Source organism: Grampus griseus (assembly GCF_964374135.1).
Source record: "Grampus griseus genome assembly, chromosome: 10".
In the NCBI taxonomy this organism is placed as follows: Eukaryota; Metazoa; Chordata; class Mammalia; order Artiodactyla; family Delphinidae; genus Grampus; species Grampus griseus.
Window position 1 is genome coordinate 31,381,671 of NC_139004.1, and position 25,754 is coordinate 31,407,424.

The 25,754-nt window shown below is 53.1% G+C and overlaps 1 protein-coding gene across 9 annotated transcripts; it reads right to left on the reverse strand.

Moving 5' to 3' along the window:
• TJAP1 (tight junction associated protein 1) lies at positions 1 to 24,025 on the reverse strand. Of its 9 annotated transcripts, none has more exons than XM_082664182.1 (10): positions 23,979 to 24,025; positions 23,374 to 23,465; positions 7,486 to 7,583; positions 6,696 to 6,821; positions 5,064 to 5,092; positions 4,163 to 4,324; positions 3,888 to 3,954; positions 2,738 to 2,845; positions 2,553 to 2,636; positions 1 to 1,788 (listed from the first exon to the last, which is right to left on the reverse strand). In XM_082664182.1, exons 4-10 carry the CDS (start codon positions 6,792 to 6,794, stop codon positions 688 to 690), a joined length of 1,650 nt encoding a protein of 549 aa, XP_082520308.1. In that variant the 5' UTR covers positions 6,795 to 6,821; positions 7,486 to 7,583; positions 23,374 to 23,465; positions 23,979 to 24,025; the 3' UTR covers positions 1 to 687. The 9 variants fall into 9 exon arrangements, with proteins under 9 accessions (XP_082520308.1, XP_082520309.1, XP_082520313.1 ...); XM_082664183.1 differs by having other exon boundaries at positions 23,849 to 24,017; XM_082664187.1 differs by having other exon boundaries at positions 1 to 947; positions 1,554 to 1,788; positions 23,374 to 24,017.
• Positions 24,026 to 25,754: the final 1,729 nt, after the last annotated feature.

Here is a 25,754-nt window from a genome sequence, read left to right on the forward strand (position 1 = left end):
TACCAGTAAAATAGTTTTATTTAATTTTAAAATAGTTATTGATGTGAAAATTTCCCAAAGCTGGGAGTTAACAGTCTAGAGCCAAGGTTGGGAGTGGGACCAGGATTCACCTAGAACCCAGCTTGAGGGCCCTGAATCCCACCCTCTACTCCCTTCCAGAGGGAGGAAGGAAACAGCTGAGGGGAGCCCTGAGTCAGTCCTCTCTATCATCCCCCCGAGGGCCTGCTGTGCCAGGCCCTTGAAGGCAACAGCTCGTGCAGAGGATTTGGGGGGAGAGGGCAACAGGTGAAAACTGAAATTAGAGGTTAATAATCCCAATGACCCTCCTCCCCCCAACCCCTGCCAGATAAAAATAGAAAACTGGAGGATATGAAGGGAGGATGAAGGATAAACACTGATGTAATAACCCCCTCAGCTCCCCAGAACAGACCAATTTGGGCTGACTGGAAGAAAGGTCATGAGCCCCAGCTGCATGTTACCTTTGGAGAATAAATATTCCAGGAGGGAAAAACCATGAGGCAAGCTGGTACCAGTTACAGTCAGTGCAGCGAAAGGCCTGGTGTAGCCTGACCCTATCTGCACAGGGAGCAGAGGCCAAGGGCTTGGGCTAGGTGGGGACCCTGAGCTGCGAGGGTTGGGGCACCTTTGCAGTCCCCGTGCAGCAGTGGCAGGAAGGCAAGCAGGGCCCTAGTTGAGCAGGTTGCCCTGCTCCTGGGCCTGGGTCAGGCTGTCCTTGCGGTGCAGGTGGTGCACCCCCATCCTCTTGGGGCTGCGCTGGGGGCGGCTGGAGCTGGGGAGTGCCCAGGCCCTGCCCTCAGTGCGAGGAGTGCCAGGCCCCTCCTCTGTGCCACCATCACTGGGCAGCAGGCTCTGGCGCTCTTCCTCGGGGCTGATGGGCAGGTTCAGCTGTTCCTCTTCCTCCTCTCTGGGAAAGCCAGGGTCAGCTTCTGTTGGCAGCAAAAGCCCACTTTCACCGGGTGGGGAAGAAGGTGCCTGCACCTCCTCATCTCCGCCAGCGGGACCAAAAGCAAAGTGGCGCTGCAGTTCAGGGAGCGCATCACGTCCAAAGGCTGTGCGCTGGGTCACAGCGGCTGGGGGCGGAGTGCGGTCCACAAATGCCCGCTGCCAGCTGGCCAGCAGGTCCTCCTCGGAGCTGGCGGAGCTGGCTGGGGCACTGAGCCCCGGGGGGGCGGGGCTGGGCTGGTGCTGCGGGGAGGCCTGGGCCGAGGCAGGGCTGCTGGGCACTGGGCTGGGGCGGGCTCGCTCACTGCCCTCCTCCACCAGGCTCAGGGAGATGGCCTGGCGGGTGGCGTAAGTGCAGTTGGGCAGGGGGCTGTTGCGGGGAATCCGCACCTTATCCTCAGAGAATTCTATCACCTTGCGGCCAGGATACAGCGGGTGGGGTGGAGACGGGGTGGGGTAGGGACTCAGCTTCTCAAAGGCCGGCAGGGACATCTCCTCCTCTGGGGAGCCCCCCACGGTGCCCAGAGAGCAGCACTCCCCATTGGGTTGGGGGACGGGGCTTCCCGGAGCTGGGCAGCTGGCTGGGTCACCTGGGTCACTCCCACTCATATCCACGTGCACAAAGACATCCTCAGCCAGGGGGTGCCCGGCGCTGCCTGACTGGGCCGAATTGAGCAGAAGAGACTCCGGCTTCTCCAACACGCGGGCAATGACCGAGGTGGGCACCACAGCCCCTGGGGCCAGGCTGGGGGCAGGCCCCGGGCTGGTAGCCTCCTGACCAGTGTGCAGATGTTTCCGAACCATGTCCTGTAGCTCACAGGGCAGCTGGGGTAAAGGAGCGAGAGAAGGAAAGAGAGACGTGAATGAGCCCAGCCTAAGACAGCTTGCTTCAGGGCAAATATGACGGCTGCCACATATAAGGTCCCCCGTGTGCTGGGCACTTTGCTATCACCTGTTCCGCAGCACACAAAGGTATATCCTCATTTCGCAGATAAATTGAGGCTCGGTAGTGATAAAATAAGTTGAAGCTTTTGATTAACACAGCCAGGATCTGAACCCAGAACTGGTGCTAAGGCCCACATGCTCTCAAACGTCTAACTTCCGCATCTCAGTGGTAGATTCTGCCCAAACCAGACACAAGCTTGAGAATCAGTATTGACCAGAAGCCTTAGAAATACCTCCACTCCTTCTGTAGGCCCCATCAACCTTGAGCCTGAGCGCTGGGGTCTAGGGTTTGCCCCTTGGAGCAAGGGCCCCTCTCAATTATTCTTATGGCCCATACCTCTGGCAACCCCCTCCTTCCTGCATGGGATCCGGAAATTGAGATCCTCTCTCCCTGTCTCTGTTCCAGAAATACCAACAGGGCCAGTCCCCACTCTGCCCCTAGTGACGGGCCCTTGACAGCACGCAGGACACCAACCAGCGGCTGAGCTGACTGGCTTCAGAGGACACAGGGAGGCGAGGAGAAGGCAAAGCAGAAAGCAGGGAGCTGAAGGTATGAGGAGAGGACAGAGAGAGGTGTAGAAACTGGAGTTGGAGGCATCCTAACAAGGGCAGACGGGCATTGGCAGGGAGAGTACCCCACTCACATCAGCGAACTTGTGGTTACGGAAGTGAGACTTGTTGCACTTCAGGAGCTGCACAGCCAGGTTGCAGTCCAGCCGGTACCGCTCCTGTGGACACAGACGCAGTTCAGAGCCCGGCATAGCCCAGGGGAGCAGGGCAGGGCCAGGACATGGCAGCACAGGCAGGGAGGCCCCCGAGGTGACCGTACATTGAGCTCCTCCAGCTTGTTGATGGTGTTCCTGGCATCCAGCAGCTTGTTGGTCAGCTCCACGATCTCCCAGTCCAGTGTCTTCCTGTCCATCTCAGCCTTCTTGATCTGAGGCACAAGACTCACAGTGAACCCAGCCCACACCCCAGCCAGCCCTTTCTCCCCTCCCCTCCCCCCTCTTCCCGGCCCAGAGACACAGGAAGCCACAGGTGCTAGGGCAGCCAAGGCACACAGAGACAGACGATGGACAGACAGAAGGAGACCAGACACCTCTCCTGTAGTCCAGGCTGGCTGTGGGGAGGGGGCTCTCTGAGCATGACTGACAGCTGCCCAGGCCGGGACAGAGCAGTCTAAGAGCTGCCCGGCCCTGGAGGGCACTCAAGGGGCTCTACACACCAGGCGAGGCAGCTGGTACCTGAGAGGCAAGAACTGTGCAAACCCAGGGGCTGAAGCCGATGCTGCCTGTGGCTGTTTCCAGGATCAGGTTGGGAAGCGGGAGGAGGTGGGGAGTGGGGCTGCGTGGCGGCTGGGGGTGCCTGTGAGATTATCTAGTTGAGAGGGAGGGAGCTGCAGGCTCAGAAGCAGTCTTCTGATCTTCAGCTCATGGACTGGGTCCACAGGCCCGCTTCCCGCAAATGGCCAGGGCTTGCTGCCCACTGCAGCCAAGAAGCTGTGAGCATTCAGTGGTGACATCAATCAGTAACTCTGCCCAAGCCAAGAACAGGCTCCCCAGCTGTCCCCCAGGAGGGAGGCACTGACTGCTGAACAGGCCTCACATGAGGAAGAGGAAAGGAGTGGCCAGAGGGCAATGGCCGGGCCCCAGCAATCCCAGATCTCAGCTGAGGAGGAGGCGAGGGCAAGGGAGAAAACACACAAACTCAGACGCAACTGCAAAAATCCAGCTGTGGCTAAGAGAGGCCTGAGAGGAGAGTGCGGCAGCAACGGTGGCAGCATGAGGGAAGACGAGGAGAGAAGAGAAACAGTGTGAGCATTAAGACAGTCCTGACTCTCACAGCACACTGCGGGCCCCTCCCCACTACGGCCCACCCCCTCCCCGAGCCCAGGGCAGGATGGCAGTCCCCTGGCAAGTCCCAGCCCCTGCTATCCTGTGAGCACAGCGCCAGCCAAGCTGCCCTCCTGGACAGATTACCAGCGTATGCAGCTTGTCCTCTAGCTCCTGGTTGGTCCTCTGGGAAGCTGTGTAACTGTGCTGCAGCCTGTAGAGGGACACAAGGCAGACCCCTGGATCAAGATCCTGTTCTTCAGACCCTGCTCATCCCCTCCTTCATAAGGGATCTTGGGCAAGTGCCCCTCCCAGAATTTCAGTTTTCGCATCAGAATCAGATGATCTCTGAAGCCTCTCCGGGCTCCCTCCTATGAACAGGGAGATGCGTGCATGTGTGTCCCGGCCCCTCGTTCCCACACCTGCGGAACTTGTCCTTAAATTTGTCCAGCTCCTCACGGCTCTGGCCCAGCTCCAGCTCCAGGCAGTCCTGCCCAATCTCCAGCTCGCGCTCCAGGGCCTCAGTGTGCCTGGTGGCCGAGGCCAGGCGCCGGCGAAGCTCCTCATTCTCCTGCTGCAAAAGCCTGGTAGGGTGAGGGGTCAAGGGCAGAGGGGCATCAGAGATAGAAGGGCCACCCCAGAGTTCCAGGATGGATTCAGGAAGGAAGGAGTAGGGGTGACGTGGGAACAGGTAGCTGTGGGCAGGGAACTCCTTGAGATTCAGCCTGAGTCTGGGGCAGCGTATCCCATAGGCCTGCTGGCCCTGAGATCACAGCTTGGCTGGGAGGGGCAGAGGGGATGGGAAAGGACAGTCTGCCCCCCTCACTGCAGAAGAACGAGAAGACAGAATTGCAGGGGCTACAGTTCCCAGTCTGTCTCTGGTTACAGCCCAAGCCAGCTGGCCAGCAAGCCACCAGCTCCAGTTTCCCCACTGCACAATCAGGCTGCTCCATTATTCATCTTTTAGAAACCCAGCCCAGTGCTGCCCTCCTCTGCAGAGGCCTCATGTAGCTGACAGAAAGGGCTGCGGGGAGGCAGCTGGCACAGGAGGGCCAGGAGCTGGGGAAGGGAGCTTTGGCAAGAGCAGGCCTCTCAGAGCCATCCACCTCCTTGATGCCAGGTCCTCTTGGAGCCCATGGAATAAACCTTTTTCCAGAAGGAATATCCCAAACTTCAAGCCTCCTCCCAGAGTCCCTAAAACACCCCACCCCAACCTTTACCTCTACCTAATCCAAGGAAAAGCCCAAATGAAACAACAGCCTCGCCTGCAGCTAAGAGGGGCAGAGTTGAGGCAGGGCAGGCTCTCGGGCAGCAGATACTCACTTCATCCTCTCCGTGTCAGTCAGGGGCTCCTGGGCACAAAAGAACAGAAGCTTGAGGCTCAGCTCTGGACCACTGGCCTCCTGCTTGTTCCCCACCCCCTCCAAATAGCCCTGGAAACGGCCATGTCTGAAGCCCAGAGACACTCACAGCAGAAGTGGGCTGCGGGGCCCCACAGAAAGAGGCAATCCAGTAACACCTGGACCAGCCTACTCTCTCCCATGCCAACCAGATTCCAACCCTCACCCTTATCCATACTAGCTCCAACCCCTCTTAATACTAGAGCCAACTGCAAATGAGCCCTGGTACCCATGCTACCTCTCCCAGGGCTAAAGAGAGCCTCTCAGCTGTTCACTGGGCTCCTAGTGGGCCCTGCAGGCACAGCCAAGACTTTCCAGAGAAGTGATGAAGCCAGGTGAGCTAGAGTAGGGTTCTGAGCTCTGCCAAAGCCCTTCTGGTCCCCAAGGCAGAATCAGGCCCTCACAGAGGCTTGGGAAATACAAGCACGTGGGGGAAGGAGAGCCTCTGGGCTAAACCTGACTGAGACAAGTAAAGCGTCCTCTGCTTTCACCCTCCTGCCGCATCCTCCTCAAGCCTCCACGTTGGTCACGAGCCAGAGCTCCGCCAAGCGCAAAGCAGAGCAGACCCGTGCTATGACAGGAGGGAAACGTCAAGCAGCATCTGATTGGCCTGACTGCCTCAGGATGCCAATCACAGGCAGGACAACGAGGTGGGTGGCCCAGACCATGGACTTGGGAGCCACTGACACCTGGATTGATCCTGTTGTACCATACCCTGGTTATGTTAATCTTGCTGAACCCTAGTGGCCTCATCTACAAAACCAGGGGAATGCCCAGTGGGTGGCACCTAGCACAATATCTGGCCTTTTAATTTAATGTTTCCTGAACTGAAAATGGGCAAGTCATGGGTGGCATTTCTGCCGTGAATGTGACCAGAGTGGGCCATGGTATGCCTGATGCTCGGCACGTGCTGGCCATCTCTCAAGTTCTTTAAATGTGTTTCACGCACTGCAACAGGATAGAGACATGGAAGCAAGATGAATAAACTGCAGCACTCGTTTCCTCCTGCAGTAAGCTGAACGAGGGAGGAAAACCGACCTGGAGAATGCTTTGCAGTTGCCTGAAGAAGCCCTCCTAAGAATCTAATGCAGTTCCGAGCAGGGAGCACGTATTTGATAAGTGTCAGCCAGAAAAAGGAAAGCTGGAGGAGGGCCTGACTTTCAGGGACAGCAAAGAACAGCTAGTCTTGGGGAAGTCGCTGGAGCACTGCTTCCTAATGGCCCCCAGAGAGGCTGCAGTGGAGGACCAGAGTCCTGGCCTCCGGGCAGGTTAGCACCCCTCTATCGGGTGGGCTGCCTCTTGCACGAAAAACAATACTGCATGGGATCACTTCTGCTGAGCTACATGTCCTGGACACATGGACGTGTGTCACAGCTGTCCCCTATGAGTCTACATGGCTGCCACCAGCACTGCTGCAACTGAGAGCCCAAGTGTGTACCAGGAATGCCACACCCTCACCCCAACTGGTGGGACCAGATGTGCCCTCAGGACAGCCAGAACCCCGCCTCAGGGGCCTGCATCTGCCAGCCAAGGCAGGGGCACCACTCTTGCTGACCTCCTGCTCGAGCTGGGAGCCAGGAACTTCCAGCCGCAGCTCCCGATGCTCAGGTGGTGCCTTCCGGTAGGGTTTCTTAGCAGGGGCTGCACTGGTCATTCTGGGAGGTGAGAGCTCCTCAACCTGCTGAGGGGAACAAGGAAGGAGGCTCAGAGATGTGGCAAGAGGCCTCTGAACTGAGAAAAAAAGAGGACATGTAGGAGCCACCAGGCAGGCAGACAGGCCTGGGCTGCTGCTGGGGTCATTCGAAGGGCTGGACTCTGGTGTGTCAGTGCCCATGGGTCAGGGGCGTGCTGGATGGGGGCCCGGGTCCAGGGGGAACAGATGAGAGGAAGCCAGGGTCCAGGGACTGGGTGCAGGGAGTATGGATTGGGCCCGAGGAGCAGCCCACCCCTCGCCCCTGTGGGCTCGGAAAGCAGCCTCAGAGAAAAAGCTGCTCTCCAAGCACCAGTTTCCTCAACTCTAAACTGGGTTGAGAATGCCACCAATTTCACAGGGTTGTTTTAACGATTATGTAAAGCACTAACAACGGTAGCTGGCACTCAGGAAATGTTCGATAAATGTTAGCTTTAAAAAAAATCGTAACCAGAAAGTAAGGGTTTGAGATGCGTTCCCAACCTGAGCTCCTCCAGGGGGTCACCAAGCTTAAGGGCCTTCAAGGTCAAGCCTCTCTGGCCTCCACCACTCTTTTCACCAGCCCCCACCAAGAAGGGCTGCCTGCTGCCGCCTCACCTGCCAGCCTCCCCAGGAGGGAACCCAGTGGGGGGTGCAGGCCTCAGCAGGAACATACCGTCCGTCTGTCAGCAGCTCTCTCTGTTCCGCTGTCCAGGAGTCAGCCCTCGGCTCTCCGCATCCCACAGCCCCGCCACTTCCTCTAGCCAATAGCTCCTGAAACCAGAGAAGGGAAGAAAGTGGAAACCAGGTGTCAGCCACCTGTCTGTCAGTACCCGCCAGGGAGAGCTGGACAAGAGTGGAAGCACTGGGCTCCCCATGAAAGCTCTGTCCAGGCCCAGAGGAGACACATGTGTGTCTGTGTGTGTGTTCATGGTCTCAGCTTATCACATGCCTGATTCCGGGATAGGTCTGGTCCTGTCTTGTCTCTATCCTACCTCACATCTGTCCTGTTCATCTCCCGGGCCTCTCAGAGTCTAGAAACAGCTAAGAGATTTGGGGGACAAGGGTTGCAGAAGAGAACACCAGGAAAAAGCCTAATAGAGGCTCAAGAAGATGCTGGGGGAAAAAGCTCCTGGCAATGTTTCCAGAAGGAGCCCAAACACCTAGTTCTGTGAACAATGGTGGCGAACAGACTGTGTGATGAGGAGGGGTAGGTCCAGGAGAAAAGCAGAAAAAGGAGCATTTTAGCGCAATGATGGTTCTCGACCAGGGTGATTTTGGTCTCCCCCGCCCCCTCCTCCCCCGACCCCTGATATCTGGCAAACGTCTGAAGACATTTTTGGTTGTCACACCAGGGGTGGGTGGTACTGGCATCTAGTGGGTAGAGGCCAGGGGTGCTCCTAAACATCCTATAAGGCACAATACAGCCTCCCACGACAAAGAATTATCAGCACAAAATGTCAATAGTGCCTAGGCTGCAAAACCCTGTGTAGAAAGCCCCAGTCTGGGGAGCTGAGACGCCTGGCTTCCACTGGGCTCAGTGGTGTGTCTGACACACAGTGTGGCCCTGGGTAAGTCCTTTCCTCACTGGATAAATCTGTCATCTGCACAGAGGTGGCTGGACTGAGTAACCTCTGAGGTCCCCTCCAGGTTCTTGGGGTTCTGACCTCTCCCCCACCTGTAATGAGCTGGGCTGCAGCATGGGGGCAGCAGCCACCACAGGGACCAATGGAGGCAGTAACCTCAGGTGGCCTTCTGGGCATAAACAATCTCGTGGCCGCCATCCACCTCACCAGAGCTGGGGCTGAGGGAAGCCTTGCGGGCTAAAGCGTGTGTTCCTGCTGCTGGGACATGCCCTGGCCACGACTCCTGTCATATTCCAACAGGGCCTGAGGCAGGAAGCACCGTGAGGGGGCGGGGAGGGCGGGAAGCAGGAGTGGCCTCCCTCCTCTGTCTGGGCAGCCTGGCCTCTGGTGTGGGGTTGTGGGGCTTGGCAGCAGGCACGAGCCGCCACCCCAGCCCTTTGATAGTGAGGCAGAGTGGGTCCCCACAGGGCACTTGCAGCAGGCCGTGTCGGGCTGACTCCACGCGCAGGAATCCGGGCAGGCCTGAAGGGACAGCACATTCCTGAGGTGTAGTCACCCCTACAGGTTCCCCTAGGCTACCCTTCCGGTGGGACCCCGGGTGGGAGCTCCTCCAGCCCAGGGGAAAGGCCCAAAAAGTCCCAAGCCAGCCTGGGCACCTGGGTTCTGATCGTCAGGGGGTCTCAGCGTGGGGGTGTATATGAGTTACAAAAGAGGAAAGAGCCAGAGCTGCAGGAGTAAGAGATACAGGTAGCCAAGAGCTCCCGGGAAATCCAGAGCTGGCTTCTGCCTTCTCCCCTTCTCTGCGGAGAAGTCAGGTCCCTCCTCCCTTCCCCACCTGCTCCCCACTCAGCTCAGTAGCCCTTTCTCCTTGCAGGCCCCTTTATATATACCCCCTCTATTCTCAGCTTCTTGTCTTCCCTATTCCTGCCAATGCCCACACTGTCCTCTAGGTACTGGGACACCTGTGTGGGCGGTGGGTGGGCAGGGAGGACACTGACAGGCCCAGGTAACTGGTCATTCTACCTGTGAGGAGAGAGCGGTCTCACTCCATACCCTACTGGCCCAGCTCTAACCATCACATGTCCTACAAGCTCATCCTGCCTCATCTTGACCTCACGGCCCCACAGCACATATTCCCAGGCTTTCACGGCAAGATAATCTGGCTTGCTGAGGGGACAGACAGTGTGGATGTGGCTGGCAGTGAGATGGATCGTTAAGTGCAGGCTCGGACTATGGGATGAATGATAGTGGTGATGGGAGGTTCTCTCTCCCAGCCAGAGAATACTCTTTTCGTATGTGTCAGAGTCACAGGGAGGGAAACGACTCCCAACTGGGGAAGCAGAAGACAATGCCCACTAGCGAGACAGTCGACCAGGGAGCCTGCAGTGACCCCAACACAAGTCCATGAGGAAAAGTCCGTGCCGCCCCCTGCCCCATGTCCATAAATTCCAGTGCTTGTTGGGGCCCTGGCTCCAACTCCTGAGATCTGCTAAGCACCCCAGATCCAGCCCATAGGGGACCACAATTCCAGTACTGAACAGGGACTCGATGCGCCTGGCAGGCTGTTGTCCCTGACTGGAAGCACTGCAGGGAAGGTCAGACCCAGGAGTGAGAGCAATGCCAGGTGCACTGCAGAACAAAGTAAGAAGCAGCTGAACAGCAGGTCCACAAGCTGGGAGAAGAGGAAAGATGAGCTGGAAGGCAGCAGAGTGGTCCCTCCAGGAAGACCCAGCTACTAGATGCAGCCTCCACTGGCCAGATCTCCTTCACCTCAAGATTCCCAGGTTGCTTTGGAGTGCTGCAGCCCAAGGAGGACTCCCAATGCCATGTCAAGAAGAAGAGGCCCCCAGGGAAAGCTGGACAACTCAGAATGTGCCATGCGCCACAAGGAGCAAACAAGGCCTTTTGGGTCCTCTTGGCCTCTGGATGCTGAGCTGGCTCCAGGGCACCTCCGAGAAAAGAGTCTTCTAGAAGTTCTAGAAATTGACAGGGAAGAATCCCACTCCCATCCCTCACCACAAACTACCTGAGCTTCAAGGAACTGGACGCAGATGACTCAGGATGTGGGGTACCAGATCACATGCTGGGTTTGTACTACAAGAACAGCTGTGCTCTGGGAGAAAGGCTGAAGCCTAAGTTAAAACCCCTGGCTGACCCAGTCTGGTCTGCAGCTCCTCGGGCTGGACCTGCAGGCACGACTGAGGAAGACACCCAGAGCAGCAGTAAACCCTCCCATCTCATGGAGGTGAGCTGAGAAAGGAAAGCAGCTCTCCTCACTGCCCCCACCCCACCTAACTCCTCCTCCTCCTTCCTCTCCTGCATAGTATTCATTCTTCAGTTACTCAGAATCAGTTCAGAGGACAGACTCAACCCCCTATCTGCTGGGGCGGAGGCGTGGGGGGGTGTTGATAGCTTCGTAATTGTCATGTTGCAATCTGCCAGTCAGCTCAGGCCGCCTGTTACCACCTGCCCTGCATGAAATACCTTCTCTCTGATTACAGCCCACGGGGCATGATTAGCTACCTCCAGAGAACAAAGTCTACTTTCATTAGAAATGGGACTCGGCACGCACAGGGAACCTGCACTGTGAACCCACTGAACAGCTGAGCAGAGCATGTATCAGAGACAGATACAAGGAGCAATGTGTGCCAGGAGCTGGCTGAGCAGTGTCCTTTAATCAAAGGACAAAACATCTGCCAAGCATCTCTCTCAAACCAGGAGATGGGACTCCCACCCACTCCCCTTCGTGGATACGGAGAGTGTGGGTATGTGACCTGGGGCCTCCATCGAGGTCAGGGACGCTGCTGGAGGCGGAGTAGGATAAGGAGAAACCTCTTCAGAATTCAGATTATCTCCAAACCACTATCCTCTCTCCCATTCCCTGCAAACACCCACAGAGGCAACAGCAAAAGGTTCAATTCCAAGAGCCAAGGATGCCCTGTTACTTCCCTCTGCCATCCTTTCTGTGGGTCTGCCCAAGGGCAAAGTCACCAGTGCAGGAGAGGAAGGGAGGTCCCAGCATCCAGCTTTCTCTCTGCTCAGGGCTCAGAGGCTACCCCCTCAACACTGGCCCAGCAGAGGGAGACAGGATTGAATCCAAAATAGGTCTGGCTCTTTGGCTTTTCAAACTCTGCCCTCCCCCACTGGAGGTCTCCTCTAGCTCCCAAGCTCTGCACTACCCTGTCCACCGGCCCAGTTCAGCTGCCTGCCCAGAGACACCGCCTGCTTCCCCAGCTCCCCACATCACCCACACTCTCTTCAAGAAATTAGGGTCCCAACAGTTCCTCTGGGCTCAGACCATTTCTGAACTTACTAATGTCTCTCTGCTCCCAGCCGTCACTGAATCAAGCAAGTGAAGGACCTCAAGGGGCCAATGAACCCAACCTTCTGCATCAGGGAAGGCACACACCTCACCACAAAAACCATTAAAGCTCTTCTTTCGTAATTCACCCAAAGAAAGTCAAATGGACGTTAGCAATCACTGCTGCTTTTAAAATGAAAGGAAAACGGCCCCTTTTCTGAATACTCCAGCTGTGCTGTATGGTACCTTAACCCAGCAGGATATAAATAAATAATAAAAACAAATATGGGCCCTTCCTGAAGCCCCTAATCAACCGCTAAACAGGAACATCTGATCACAGGGACTAGCGCCTCCCCTGCGGAAATCGTCCTCAGCTGTGAGCCCTGATGTAGTCTCTGAACACTACAGGCCTGGAGGAAGTTGCACCTCTCAGGGCAGGACATACTCCTGCCGTACATATCTAGCTGCTTCTCAAGCCTCTGAAATCCAGGCTCTGCCTCCAGCTGAGGCCCAAGAAACACAAACCACCACCCTACAAGGGCCAGCCCTATAACCAGCAGGGGCCCCTGAGATTGCCCACAAGGACCGCCCCCCCCTCCCAGTCAGTATGGCTCCTCTCCACCTCGACTGTCAGTGAACAGCCGCACAGTGAGCCGATCCGACCAAAGCAGGCTGGGTTCAGCCTTCCCCACACCAGGCCCCCAGTTTCCGGCACAGCTGTTCCTGAGATACCTAAGCAAAGCCCTCAGCGATGCTGGGCGCGTGGCAGGCAAGCAGCCAGCAGAGCACAGGTGGGGCCCAGGCAGGCTCTGCTCTGGGCTGATGACAAGGCTGGAAGATGCCAGTCTGTGCCCAGACCAGCCCTGCTGCCCCTCCCCCAGGCAGGCCTGTCACCCCTCGGGGCAAGTTCAACCTCACCCTCTTGGGGCATGCTGCCTGCGGCCCTGACCTGGCCCCTCCGCCCGCTCTAAGCAGAACAGACTGACAGGTTTTTAAAAGCCAGAATGGGTGGGAATTATTGTGCCCCAAAGTCATCCTGAGGCCTCAGAACTAGTGCTGGTGACCTGTGAGAGCTCACCTGGATCCCCACCTGAGCAAATACCTCAAGTCTATCCACCTGGCCTCTCATTCAAGCAAACACTTGACAGGAACAAAGGGGCTGAAGACTACTGATGATGATGATCCAAGCAAACCAACCCCCACCCAAAGGGAGGGCCAAAAAATCCCCAGGATCATAAGCAGCACTTGACCTTAGTCCCCATGCCCTCTCCTAAGGAAGCGCAAAGCGAGGGTGGCCCTGAATCAGCCCTCCACTCCACGCTCCTTCTGCTCTCCTGGTCACAGCCAAGCCATAAAGCCCTCCAGCTTGCTCCCTCCCTACTCAGGGTCCCTACACATCCACGCAGCACCTACTCCCTCTCTCATTTACACACTTACACCTCATGGTCACAGGCAGCTCCCTGCCATCTCCCTCCTGGCTCAAGGGAAACAGAATCCACTTAGAGGACCTCCAGGTCTCAAGTTCCCCCATCCAGCCCACCCCACCCTGCACTGCCTCCAGAGGCTGGAGACGGTGTCTGTCTACAGAGTTACCCGTGCAGAACACCAGGGAGCCCCGAGCAATCGGCCTTCCTGCTACCTCTGGAACCCCCTTCTCCTTTCCAAGCCTGGAGGGAGGTGGGAGCTTGTCGGGGGCTTCTCCAATGGCAAGCTGAGGCCAAGGCCTCTCCTAGGCCCACTGTGGAGTCCAAAGCCAGGTCCTTCCCCCTCTGGCTGAGCCACCCTTCTCAGCTCTTTTAGGTTAAAGTCCCCGTGAAGCTCCAGACGTGGAAGGCGGTGGGCGGACTAACTCCACCCACTCCACCTCCCAGAGCCACGGTCACCAATGGGAGCTACATCTCTGGTTCTGGGCTCCAGCTTTCAGTTTAAGTAGTTTCACTCTTCTGCCCAGGCAATTTCCCACAGCCAGGCCAAGGTTTTTCTCAACTTCCCCACCCCCAAGAAGAACCTGCAATTGATCCTAAATTCAATTCGTACCCTGGGATGAGAATAATGGCGACAGCATCTTCCCCTCTTTTTTTTTTTTTTGGCCCCGCCGCAGGCCTTGTAGGATCTTAGTCCCCGGACCAGGGAATAAACCCAGGCCACGGCAGGGAAAGCGCCGAGTCCTAACCACTGAACCACCAGGGAATCCCCACCATCTTCCCCTGTTGATAAAGGGAGGAAACTATCCGGTCTAGCAGAAAATTCCCTTCCTACTCTCGTTCCATCTGTCTCTGAGGCGTGAAACCAACAGTATGGTAACTGAGGGATGTTCTCAAACTCCACGGTGCTAAAAGCAGATTAAACAGAAATGCTAACCATTCTGTTTTAAGGGAGAACTGATAGCCATGGTACTAACTAAAGGGAGAAGGAGGGGCAGAGTCCAGCAGCAGATGGGCAGGTGCCCATGCACAGCCCCACCCACAGCAAGGAGACTGGGAAAATGGAGGGAACTCAGTAGTAAGGACAAGCGAGCAGAGGAGATGGCATGATGTAAGCAACGGGGAGAAGGCACAGGCCGGGGGAGGAAGGGAGAAGAGAGGCATGGCTGGCGGCACCCTCAGCTGGCCCAGGTCAGACTCACAGGGTTAGTGTCTTCTCCCCAACCAGCCAGCTCTCCTGGTTAGCACGGTTAGCGACAGACTCATGGCAGACGCCCTCCAGGCACTCCATACAAACAGACAGCTTGGTTTGTGAGCAGCCCAACTCCGGAGCTGCAAAGAGAGAGCAGAAGGATTGCCAAGCTGCAGGATGCCTGAGGGTACACACTGCACTCTCCTGACAGGGACACTCCCCCAGACTTACCACCAGACCCTCAGGGGCTTTCTCCACTCTAGAAAGCATGCCTCCTGAAAGTATAGCAGTGAGCCCAGCTCATGACCCCAGGGATGGTCAACAGAAAGAGAGGACTGCCGTTTTGGAACGGGGCACTGCTACCAGGGGGAAGCTCCCCTGTCTCACCTATTCCCGGAACATTGCTGCCAGGCTGCACTAGAGCCCTGAAAGCTGCTTGTAAGAACAAAGCCACCCACAGCTGCAGCTGCCACCTAGCCCAGGCCTGTGCCAGCAGAGTTCACCCCACCACCTCCCACGGGCTCCAAGGAAAGGGGCTGGGAGAGAACTGGCCCAGGGACCGGAGGCTGCAACAAGAGCTGCATGGAAAGCCCAGTACAATGGGGCAGTGTGCACCCCAGCCAGCTGAGCCAGTCAAAGGAACGGGTGACACACTGCCACCTTTCAGTTTCTGAAAGGGCCAGGGAATGATGCTTCCCAGTGAGCTGGCGCCAGGGGGACCCAAAGAGCAAGGATAAGGGCTATGCTACAGCCAGGCTCCCCAGACCCCGAGAGGGACTACCTCACCCCCTCAGAATGAGCAATGCCCAGAAAGGCTAGCGTTCCCACACAGCTAGCCCAAGGAACACTCTTTCCTGAAAGCCTCCAGAACCACCTAGGGGAAGCGACACACCCCGGCTTTGAGATCTCAAGGCAAATGTGCCACAGCAGTGGAGTCCCAGAGACCCCCACCCAAGATGTGACCCCTGGGTCAGCAGGACAGGAAAGCCCTTCTGTCTGAAAGGCCTGCAGATGATGAGATGACTCGGGGAAGGAAGGGGAGAACAGAGACCACCCTGGCCCCACATATGGGCCTGGCCTTCTGCCAAGCCCAGGCCAACAATAAACACAGGCAGGAGAAGCCTCCGACAGGCTTCCCAACTGCCTCCTCACTGGGCTCCCCGCATCGCTCTGACAGCCCCAGAGGTCAAAAGGCCATGAAGGGTGAGATAACCATCTAGCAGAGAAGATGACAACTCTTCCTGTGGGCTCTGACCTCTTCGCTGGACTGGCAAGGAAGCATGGCCACGGGCAGGCTACCTTCCGAATCCTCACCACACACACACACAAATAAATAAATAAACACCAGCTGGGTCTGGTTTGCTTTTGAAAGGTAGAGCAGCAAGTGACCTGGCTAATCCAAGGTTTCAGGAACTAGAGGAGACTCTCTGCACTAAAACAGGGGTTGAGAAATCAGGTAATTCTACTCCCTTCCCAGCCAAAGATGAAAGAGGAGTGAAGGAGAGAAACACGTGAGGCGAGAGTGTTGATGCCCGCATCACGCTTGCACCCATCCTGGTTCCCACTCAAGGGCACTCCTGCCAGAAAATTTCATCCCAGAATAAAAGACAATCCCTCAGAGATAAGCAGGGTGCCCGCTGTGGCAAGAGCCTCCAGGAAAGTTGGTCCATCCTCCCAAGGAGCCGGCCCCCAGGAATGCACCAGGCTGGGCAGGAGGCTGCAACCAGGCTCCTCAAAGGCTCCAACAGGGAGGGACTCACTCCCACCCTCACCCCCCGGGGGTTAACTGTTAGGAGGGCAGAGCAAGCTGGAGAACAGTATGTATTACTATCGAGTTTTGTTTATTTTACAGGCGATACACGATGGGGAATGTCTGGAAGGACACAAAAATGATTAGAAAGATACATGATAAATGGTTAACAGTAGTTCCCTATCTTTGGGAAAAGGCTTAGACAGGAGCAGTGGGGGAAGAAAGGAAAGGTCTTTTTACTTTACTTTTAATTTTGTATACTTTTCTGTATGGTTGGTATTTTAAACGAGGACATACATTATGTTTATGATGAAAACATACAGCTCCTCAACAAACGGACAAAATCCCTCCATCTGTACTGTGCTTTACCATTCTGGAAGTGCTGTCCCTTCCATTATATTTCCTTTGATCCTTATAGCCTAGTGAGGCCCACGGAACAAGTGGAGTTCCCCCATTTTGAAGCGACAGAGAGGACAAGTGACCTGCCCAAGGCCACAGACACACTGGGACAGAACCCTCCATATCCAATTCCAGTGCAAAGCTTGGAAAGCTGTCTTCTCCAGGGAGCCACAGGAAAGCGACTACAATTCTGCCCTAATTAAAGACCCTCAAAGACTTCTGAGATTGAATTCCCCACTTGGCTTACCTGGGAAGGTGCAAAGAGGCCACTGCTCAGTACCCAAGGCGATAAGCACAGAGTTCTATCTCTCTGGTTGGCTGAGTGGAAGCACAGGGCTCTCGGGTCTAGGCTGACTTCCCAAAAAGCAGTCCCTACCCTCAGGGAGATCCCTGCCACAGTTTACTGTGAGAGCACAGAAGCTCTTCACAAATAGGAGGCCATGTCCTTTATAGATTCCAAATGTCACCTAGTAGACAGTTGGCACTTACGAGATAGACCAAGCAAAGTTCTCACTCTTCTACTCATGGACTCAGTCCCTCTGAAGCCTAAAAGCACACAACACAATCCAGTCCAGCTGGCTCACCCAATCTCCTCTCAAATCTGCTTAACATACAATGCAGCTTATTACTCCTGCCAAGATGCCATCAGGAAGATATGCCACATTGCAGTGTGCACCCCACACCGAGGGATGAGGGGTAGAGCCCGGGGAAAACTCCTTCAATCCACTTCTGCCTGCTGGTTTCATCCTTTTAGTTCATCTAGACACTAACAAGGCTGTAGTAAGTCCTGGTTGTGAGCATGGAGCCCACCAAGACAGGACCAGTGATACAACAGAAAAGCAAGCAGGTTACAGTGGGCACTAAAAGGAGCTTAATGAATAACAAAGAGGATGCCAGCAACCAAAGACCTTTTAGAAGATGCTAATTAAGCAAGAAAATACACCTGTGTGTACTTCGATTCCTCTTTTAACTCCTTCCTGCTGGCTTAGGGATGTGTGATTAGAACATAAGGCTGAAAAGGGAGACAGCTGAAGCCAAGCACCTGGAAGATCATTTAACCACATTAACTCAACCCTGGAAAATAATTAGTAATGCGATTGTTAATACTATCACCGTTTGTTTATGCAGGACCTTCCTTCCTGAGGGTTCAAAAAGCTTTGCCAGATAGATCTTATCTGCTTTAGTCTGAGGAAGGACTGGGTTGGGTCACACAGGAACCAGAGCTGCTCAGCACCTACTATGTACAGTCTAACTTAAACGCTCAGCCTTCAATAAATGACCTTGCCCCTAAGAAGCTTCAAAGAAAGATCTTGCCCCTAGATGGGGAGAGACAGGTTAACTGCCCCCCTGCATCATAGTGTGATGAGTGCTCTCAGAGCAAAGAGGAGAGGCACCTGGCTGGGGCAGGGGTTTTAGGACCAGACAAAAAGGTTGCCCTCCCGAGAACCCAGACAAATCTTCCTCTGATTGTAAACTCACACTGGAGCACCACCTGGCATTATACAATTAAGAGGTCTAGACTTCTGGAAACAAATTCCTTTGGTGTTTGTTCAGAACTGGTGCCCGAAGAACTACTCCCATCAACGATACCAAAAACAAAAAGGCAAAGAATGGACAGCGACCCTTAGCTTCCACCCCATTTCTGGGGAGCACCTGAGTTAAGCCTGTTCTGTGGCACAAGAAGATCATCGAAGCCGTAAGAAAACTGGGACAAGAAGTCTGGCTTCCTCAATGCCTAGATGTGTTCCATCAGCTTCACCCAACATTTTTCAGTCTACAAAACACCGGGGAATATGGATCATCAAACATGCCATCCAGTCATCCCCAGCCTTAACTATTGGATTGACCAAAAAGTGCGTTCGGGTTTTTCTGTACCATCTTACAAATCCACCACCTACCCACCCCCACCTGTACCCACCAAGGTCATCATCAATCTCGCATGCATGTCACAGTCCATCAAAGGAGTTGTTTCAACATAACAGATGGGGAGAAGGCTCAACAATCTTATTTTGCACACTGATGCTGTACCCAATCTCACCTCTTTTGTTGCTTCATCACAAAAAAGGAGACTCTCTCAATTTTACTCCCATCTCAGAAATGTTCCTGGCTACCTGGCAAAAATCAAAAGGCTTACTCTACCTTGAATAAAAACAAAGCCTTTTCTTATCCACTGAGTTTTCCAAAGTGGGATTCATTCATTTAACAAATATTTACTGAGTATCCTTCATATGCCAGGCACCTTGCTACAGGCTGTGTACTCATTATCTCTAATGCTCAATACTCTTGCAAAAAAGGTAATGTCACCTTCACTTTATAGGGGACAAGACCAGTGATCCTACTGGTTAAGCAACTTGCCCAAAGTCGCACAGCTGGTAAGGGGCAGAGTCGGGATTAAAACCCAGCTCCAAAATCAGACTCTATCTACCACATTGCTCACCCCACTTCCAACTCCCCTCACCCCCACCCTCCCAGTCTCCCCTATCTCCCCACCCCCACCCCATGATCAGGGAGGGTGCCTCCTCTACAGGGTCAGCTCAGTGAAAGAGACAGACAGGTAAACAGAGGACTCACCACACAACACGGTAAGTGCCAGGACAGAGGTTCAAAGTGCTGTGGGGACCAAGAGGCAGAAAGGAAAGCAGGGAAGTCTTCTCATCGGAGGAGACAGAGAAGCTGGGTCTCAGGGGATGAGCAGAGCTTCAGAGACAGAGGTGAGCATTATGGAGAGTGAAGTGCACAAGCAAGAAGAAAAAAGTAAGCGGATGTCTAGAAAAGGTTCAGGAGCAGTAGGAAACTCAGGAGCAAGGAAATACAGGACAAATGAAGCAGAGTGACAGCAACTCAGGCCAGAGGGTTGAATTTAATTTGGGCCAGAGTGCTTTTTGCATACCACGTTAAAGAGTGTGGACTTTATCCCAAACAAGGGAGAAACCATGGCCTTTCTAAGGGAAGAGACATTGGTTTTTTGTTGTGGGTTTTTTTTTTTTTTTTTTTTTTTTGCAGTACGCGGGCCTCTCACTGTTGTGGCCTCTCCCGTTGCAGAGCACAGGCTCCAGATGCGCAGGCTCAGCGGCCATGGCTCACGGGCCCAGCTGCTCCGCGGCATGTGGGATCTTCCCGGACCGGGGCACGAACCCGCGTCCCCTGCATCGGCAGGCAGACTCTCAACCACTGCGCCACCAGGGAAGCCGCAGAGACATTGGTTTTTTTCCTAGGAAAATAATTTTTAGAGCAGTAGGGTAGAGTAGGGAGAGACTGCCCACATTTCATTCATCTGTATGCACCACAGCATTATAAAGCACCTCTTCTGTGCCCTGCACTATCCTAAATGCTAGAATACAATAGTAAGACAGTATCTGTTCTCAAGGCACTTAGAGTCTTGTGAGAGTCAGACAAGTAAACAGGCAATTACAATGCAGCCTAAGTGCCAAAATAGAAGTAAGCACAGAAGGACAGTAAAGGGCGGTGGGATCCCAAAGGAAGTGACATTTAAACTGAGACCACAAGAGCAATAAGGAAGGTAAAGGGAGTCTGGAATGTCTGCATTCCAGACAGCACGACCAGCTTGTGCAAAGGCCCAGAAGCTACAGAGAATGAGATAAATTTAGAGAGCTGTTAAGAGGCTGAATCCAGGTGAAGAAATGAAGGCCCAGTTTACCCACAGGTCCTCGGCACTCAAAATATGGTGGTGAGAAGGAGATGAAGGGATTCGATTCAAAGATAATACATGAATATGGGGTGTTATGAGAAGAAACTGATTTAGACAACAACAAAAAGAAAATGCTAAAGGGAGAGAATCGGCTCAAAATCTATCAGGCTTCACCCTGAAGTTCAATCATTTGCTAAAATGTGACCTGAATCTAGAAAGTCTGAGGACTTCTACCAAAACACAAAGGTGTACTCTATGGAGATAACACGTTTCAGCATGCTGACCGAAGCACGAGTCAAGATAAAGCACATTATCCTGAGATACGTGGCTCCTCTATTGATGGAGGAGGGGAGCAGAGACTCACAGATGCTAACTCTCAAAATCACACATGCCACAACAGACAGAAAAGCTCATCACAGGGCTGCGGCAGAATTCCCAGGGCAAGTCCTGAGCCCCCGACACCAGGCGCGTGCCAACCCTGATGGCAGAATGGAGAGTCATTTACTGAAGAAAAAGATGGACCCCGAGGGTGTGTTAAATAGACAGGACATGACTCAGAAGGAGGGGAAGAGTAAGTCATAAATACAGGGCAAAGGAAAGCCAGTCAATCAACCCTTGGGTACACCTCTGCCCCAAGGCTGCACACGGGTCTCCTGCCTGTTAAAAGGAAAGAGACTGGGCTCGGCAACAGGGCCTTCCTCAACAACATAAGCTTCAGCAGAAGCACATTTACTTTCCATTTTCCTCTCACGTTAGACGGAGGGAGCTGTCTAAAATGCCACATTTTCCCCCCTGTGTAGTTTGCTACTTTTTATTTTTAAAAGAAAGATGCACCCAGACCGTCTATGAGTTTAACACTATGGCTACTTCAACTGCTCATGTCAGTAATCATAGTCAGATTGAGCCTTATATTTACATCTACATTAACTAACACCCACACCCACACCTTTAATGCATGCTAAGAATGGATCCCAATGTAACTGTCTGCTCACCCAACCCAGCCCAAGGTTTTCCAAAGCACAGTCACCAAGTTGAATCACAAAGAGAGAGTCCAGATTTGGCTAACATGGCACAGGGCGCTCCCTCACCAATCCCTGCATCAGTTATTATCTCTGAGAGGAAGGAGAGAGCTGAGATGAAGAGCTCAGCTCCTAAAACATTTTTTAAACAAACAAAAAATATTTTACTACAATATGGGTATACATCTAACCATCATTACAAGCAAACGAGACACACATTGCCAGTAGGCATATTTAAAAGTTAATTTCATACCAGATGCAAAAAAAAAGGCTCAACTGCTGAAGCCAGATTGCCTGGGTTCAAATCCCAGCTCTGCCACTTACTAGCTAGGTGACATTGAGCAAATTACTTAACCACTCTGCACCTCTATTTACTCATCTGTAAGATGGGGATACTAACAGTATTAAATTACTTCATACAGGTAAGGCACTTACAATAGTGCCAAGCACAAAGAATGTGCTCAATAAGCACTATTATTATTATTATCACTCAACTGCAAATTAGATAATTCTGCAGCCTCACAGCTTCAAACAGGAAATCACTGGCATTTAAACATCACTTTAAATAGCTTAACGAGGATATTCTCACTACACACAAAATCTATACTATCCAAAAGCTGTGCCTCTTCTCCTTAACATCAGGATAGCAGCTCAAACCAGTACAGGTCCTCCACAGAGAGACACCAAGTTCAATCATGAAGCAGAAATTAGTGCTGAGATCTGACTAGTATAATAACAACAAATACATATTGCGTGTCAGGCACTGTTCTAAATACATTAATATACTGACTTATTTGACCCTCACACAACCCTATGAGATAGGTAATCTTACCATCCCCATTTGATTGATAAGAAAGCTGAGGCATAGTGAGCTGGGCAATTTCTAAAGGTCACAGAGCTACACATGGCAAAGTGCAGATTTGAATAGGCAATCTGGCTCCAGAGTCAGTGCTCTTAATCTCTATGTGCGCTCACCACACTGTCCCTGCTGATCGCAATTTCCTAGGGACATCCACAAATTGTTCGCAGAAAGAGAAGTTTCTCAACCTTCTAGAAATGAAGTCACAGCTAAATAACACCAGTTCTTCAGATACTTGAAGGCACTGAAGCTAGTCTAGTGACAGTGATTCGGATTGGTCTGCCTGGAGTAAGCCTTTTGCAGGCAGGGATGGGGTGAGAGTGGGGAGCAGGAGATGGTTAGTGCGGAGTCCTAGATCAAACCAGACTTGCCAGTCCAATCATGGAGCAGATGCTGGCCCTGAAACAGGCTCCAGTAAGAAGCATGCTCCCAACTCTGGCTTGGGCATAACCACAGGGCATCAAAGGAAGTGAGGACCATACTCACAGCACTCTGTAGCTCCAGACCCCTTCTCTTTTCTCCAACCCCAAGTCCACTATCTCTCAAGCCATGCTTAGCTTTGCTAATGAAACTGATTTTTTTAAATGTGGTTTGATGGGAAGAATATAAAGGAAGAGAAGAAAACTACCAGAGGAGAAAGGGGCAAGTTTTACAATCCTTTCCTTCCATCACCACACTGGTCCAGGTTGTAAAGCAGCTCTCCAAAATCAGGTGTCTCAGGGACAGAATCATGTGAAAAATGTTCGCAGAGCTTTACCCCAGTCAGCTTGACCTCTTACCATAAACTGACCTGGGTTTCTCCTCCCTAATCCCAACCTGCCTCCCGCCCTTCTCTGACCCCACCTACCCACCAAATCCACACCCCCAAAGAACACTAACAAGCCCTTCTTACCAAAAGAAACGATCAAAAGAGACAGACATGCTGCAAGAGTGAATTCAGGAACTGGTGACAGCAGGTACCTAAATGGTTAGCGAACACCACCAGAAATTTGTTTTCTTATGACTCCCCACCATCTGACACCCACAAGTCTCCACTTCCGGCAGGATACCAAACTGAAGATGTGATGGGGAGATCAAAGAAAATACAGTGAGCATGAATGCACTGCTTGTGACAGGGATGTGTTCAAATACTTTCAGCCTGATCTCTATGCTCTTGCCCACGTTCGCCTGCACAGGTGAAGGCATACACGGCTCAATTCTACACCCAACTCTCAAAAATCAGCGTGAGATCTAAGGAGAACATTAACTTAGGGACCACAGGCAAAGGGCAGCCTCTATAGAAGAGTGCCCTTCTCAGATTAAATAATTTTCAGCATCACTCGTAGCCCATGCATCCTGCTCCGCTCCCAGGGAGCATGCCAGCCTGTCACCGGAAGCCACCTTACCCGCTCTGGGGTTGAGCTGGGGCAAGTCGCTACCTCTTCTTCTTTCCAAGTATTGTGATTTCTTCCAGTCCCTGGGGCCCCTGAGTCTTCAGCTGAAATTGGGGCAGATGCTGCTATAAGAACTGTGAAAAGGCTGATCTAAGTCTAGAAGATGGTCATTTGATTGGCTTTAGTTCCCTCTTTACCAAACCTGCCCAACATCCTTAAGTCTCTCTTCCCCCCTTCCCTACTCTCCTCCTCCACGGAAAAGACCCCTTTCCGCTCCCACCGGCCTGGTACGGTCGGGCCTCCGCCCCACACTCCAGGCTTTTTACTCTCCGCTAAGAAGTTCCGCTCCAGTTCGTGACTCTGCTTCTCCGGGGCTGCGTACCTACTTCTGGTTGCCCCGCCTCGGATCCCCTGCCCCAGGGCTACCACTGGAATCTAGGCCCCCTCCCCTCCATTCCTATCGCCTTTTTTTCTCTCCGCCTCCAACCTTCCACCACTCCATTTCCTCTTCTTAACCCCGGTGCTAGTCCTTCCTCCGTCCCAACTCCATGTTGGTGTCCCCATGATCTCCTACAAGTCTAAACTCCCGGCCCGACTACTCCAATCCCACAACAAACTTTCTGCCGCTGCCCACTCCCTTCAGACCGCCATCTTGCCGCAGGGCAGGCCGGGTAGTGGTCACGGCCGCGGGAATCCCCACGCACTAGGCGCCGTGCGTCATCGGGGGCGTGGTCATGGGGGCGTGGCTTCCAACTGGGGAATAGTGGGGCGCCAGACAAGGTGGAAAGACGGGGAACTCGTAAGAGCAGGCTTTGGTGGCCTGGCAGCAGAAGAAGGAAGGCGGTATCAGGAGCAGGGCGATAGCGAGAAAAGTGGGGAAAGATTCTGGTATTCAAAAAACAAAACCAAAAAAGACTGGGGGGAAACAGCACAAAAATATAGTGAGGGAGTTGCAGCACTGGTTCCCCATCACCCAAAGGATAAAAGGCAGTTTCTTAACTTGCCACATGGAAATCTCTAAGACCCAGCTTCTTTGCCCCTTCATCAGCCTCATTTTCCACCTCTCCGGGGGACTTCATGTTCCCCATTGTCCTCTTTTCAGGCCATTAGGCCTGAAAACGTCCAAGCCCTCTCCTCCCCTTGCATTATGAATTCCTACTCCTCCTTCAGCCCTCAACTCAAATTATCACCTCCTCCAGGAAGCCTTTCCCAATATCCTAGATTGGATTTGGTGCTCCTTTTGCTGGGTATCTCTAGCCACTTGCACATAACTTCATTGTAGCTACCTGTGCTGTAATTATTTATTTACATGTTGTGTCTCTCACTAAACTGCTGCTCCTTCAGGGCAAAAACTACATCTGATTACATCTTCATATTCCCTAGCAGGTGCCTGGCACACAATAAATACTTAAGAAATAAATAGCATAGCATTCTGCCACTCACTAAGAATACTCCTGCCTCAGGGCTTTTAGGTTTGCTCTTCCCTGTGCCTGGGATGTGCTTCCTCCAGATATTTCCTCTCATTGTGTCTCTGCTCAAATGTTACCACCTCAGAGAAGCCTTCCCTGGCCAAACTATCTAAAACAACATCCCCAATCACTCTCCCTTACCCTGCTTTAATGTTTTCTTTCACAGCACTTATCACTATCTGACATATTATTTTTGTTTGTTTGTTGACCATCTCCCACTATAATGCAAACTCCAGAGCTCTGGGACTTTTTCTCATTCATTACTGTATCTAAAGCAATGCCTGGTATAGTAGGTACTCAATAAATGTTTATTGAATGAATAAGTGGCATGGAGATAAGTGATAGAGGGATTTTGGAATGTAGTGATGGGGAGAAGAAATTGAAAATACTGTAAAATAGGGAAATGCATAAATGGAAGGTACAGGTCCCTAAGGCCAAACTTGGCCATATCAAGAATGGGAACAAAGACAGAAGCCAAACGCAGCAAGGGAGGGAGGGAGTAGGATGAGGGCCAGGTGGAACTCTGGAGCAGGGTCCTCAGGGAGCAGAGCTCTCCTGGGAAAGCCCCAGTTCAGGTAGAGGAAATGGGATGGGCAGGAGGCTGAGGAGTTTACTCAGATCTAAAGACGAAATCCACCCCGAGCCCAGGCCTCTTTTGGCCAGATGGTTCCGGAGGAGCCTCAGCATCTGTTCCTCTGTAAATTATCCAGTGCTCCCTCCTGCCTGTCTTCTCTGGTGACAGCCGGAACAATTGTCCAGGAATTCCATCTGCTCCCCTGTTCTTCTCCCCTCTACAGCTCATCAACATTTTAGAGTGGAGAGGTGTCCCATTTCCCTGGGCCGAGGGTTGGGAGCCCAGTTTGTCCCTTGGTGGAGCTGGCCTCAAGCACTCACTCCTCCAACAGCACAACAAATAAAACCTCA

Excerpts from the sequence above, each read along its gene's own strand:
- TJAP1 (XM_082664188.1), bottom strand. The coding sequence starts at position 6,794 with ATGACCAGTGCAGCCCCTGCTAAGAAACCCTACCGGAAGGCACCACCT. Across the intron at positions 3,955-4,162 it reads TTTAAGGACAAGTTCCGCAG|GCTGCAGCACAGTTACACAG; the intron begins GTGTGGGAACGA and ends GTCCCTCTACAG. Across the intron at positions 3,657-3,887 it reads AGGACAAGCTGCATACGCTG|GCCTCTCTTAGCCACAGCTG; the intron begins GTAATCTGTCCA and ends CTCTCCTCTCAG.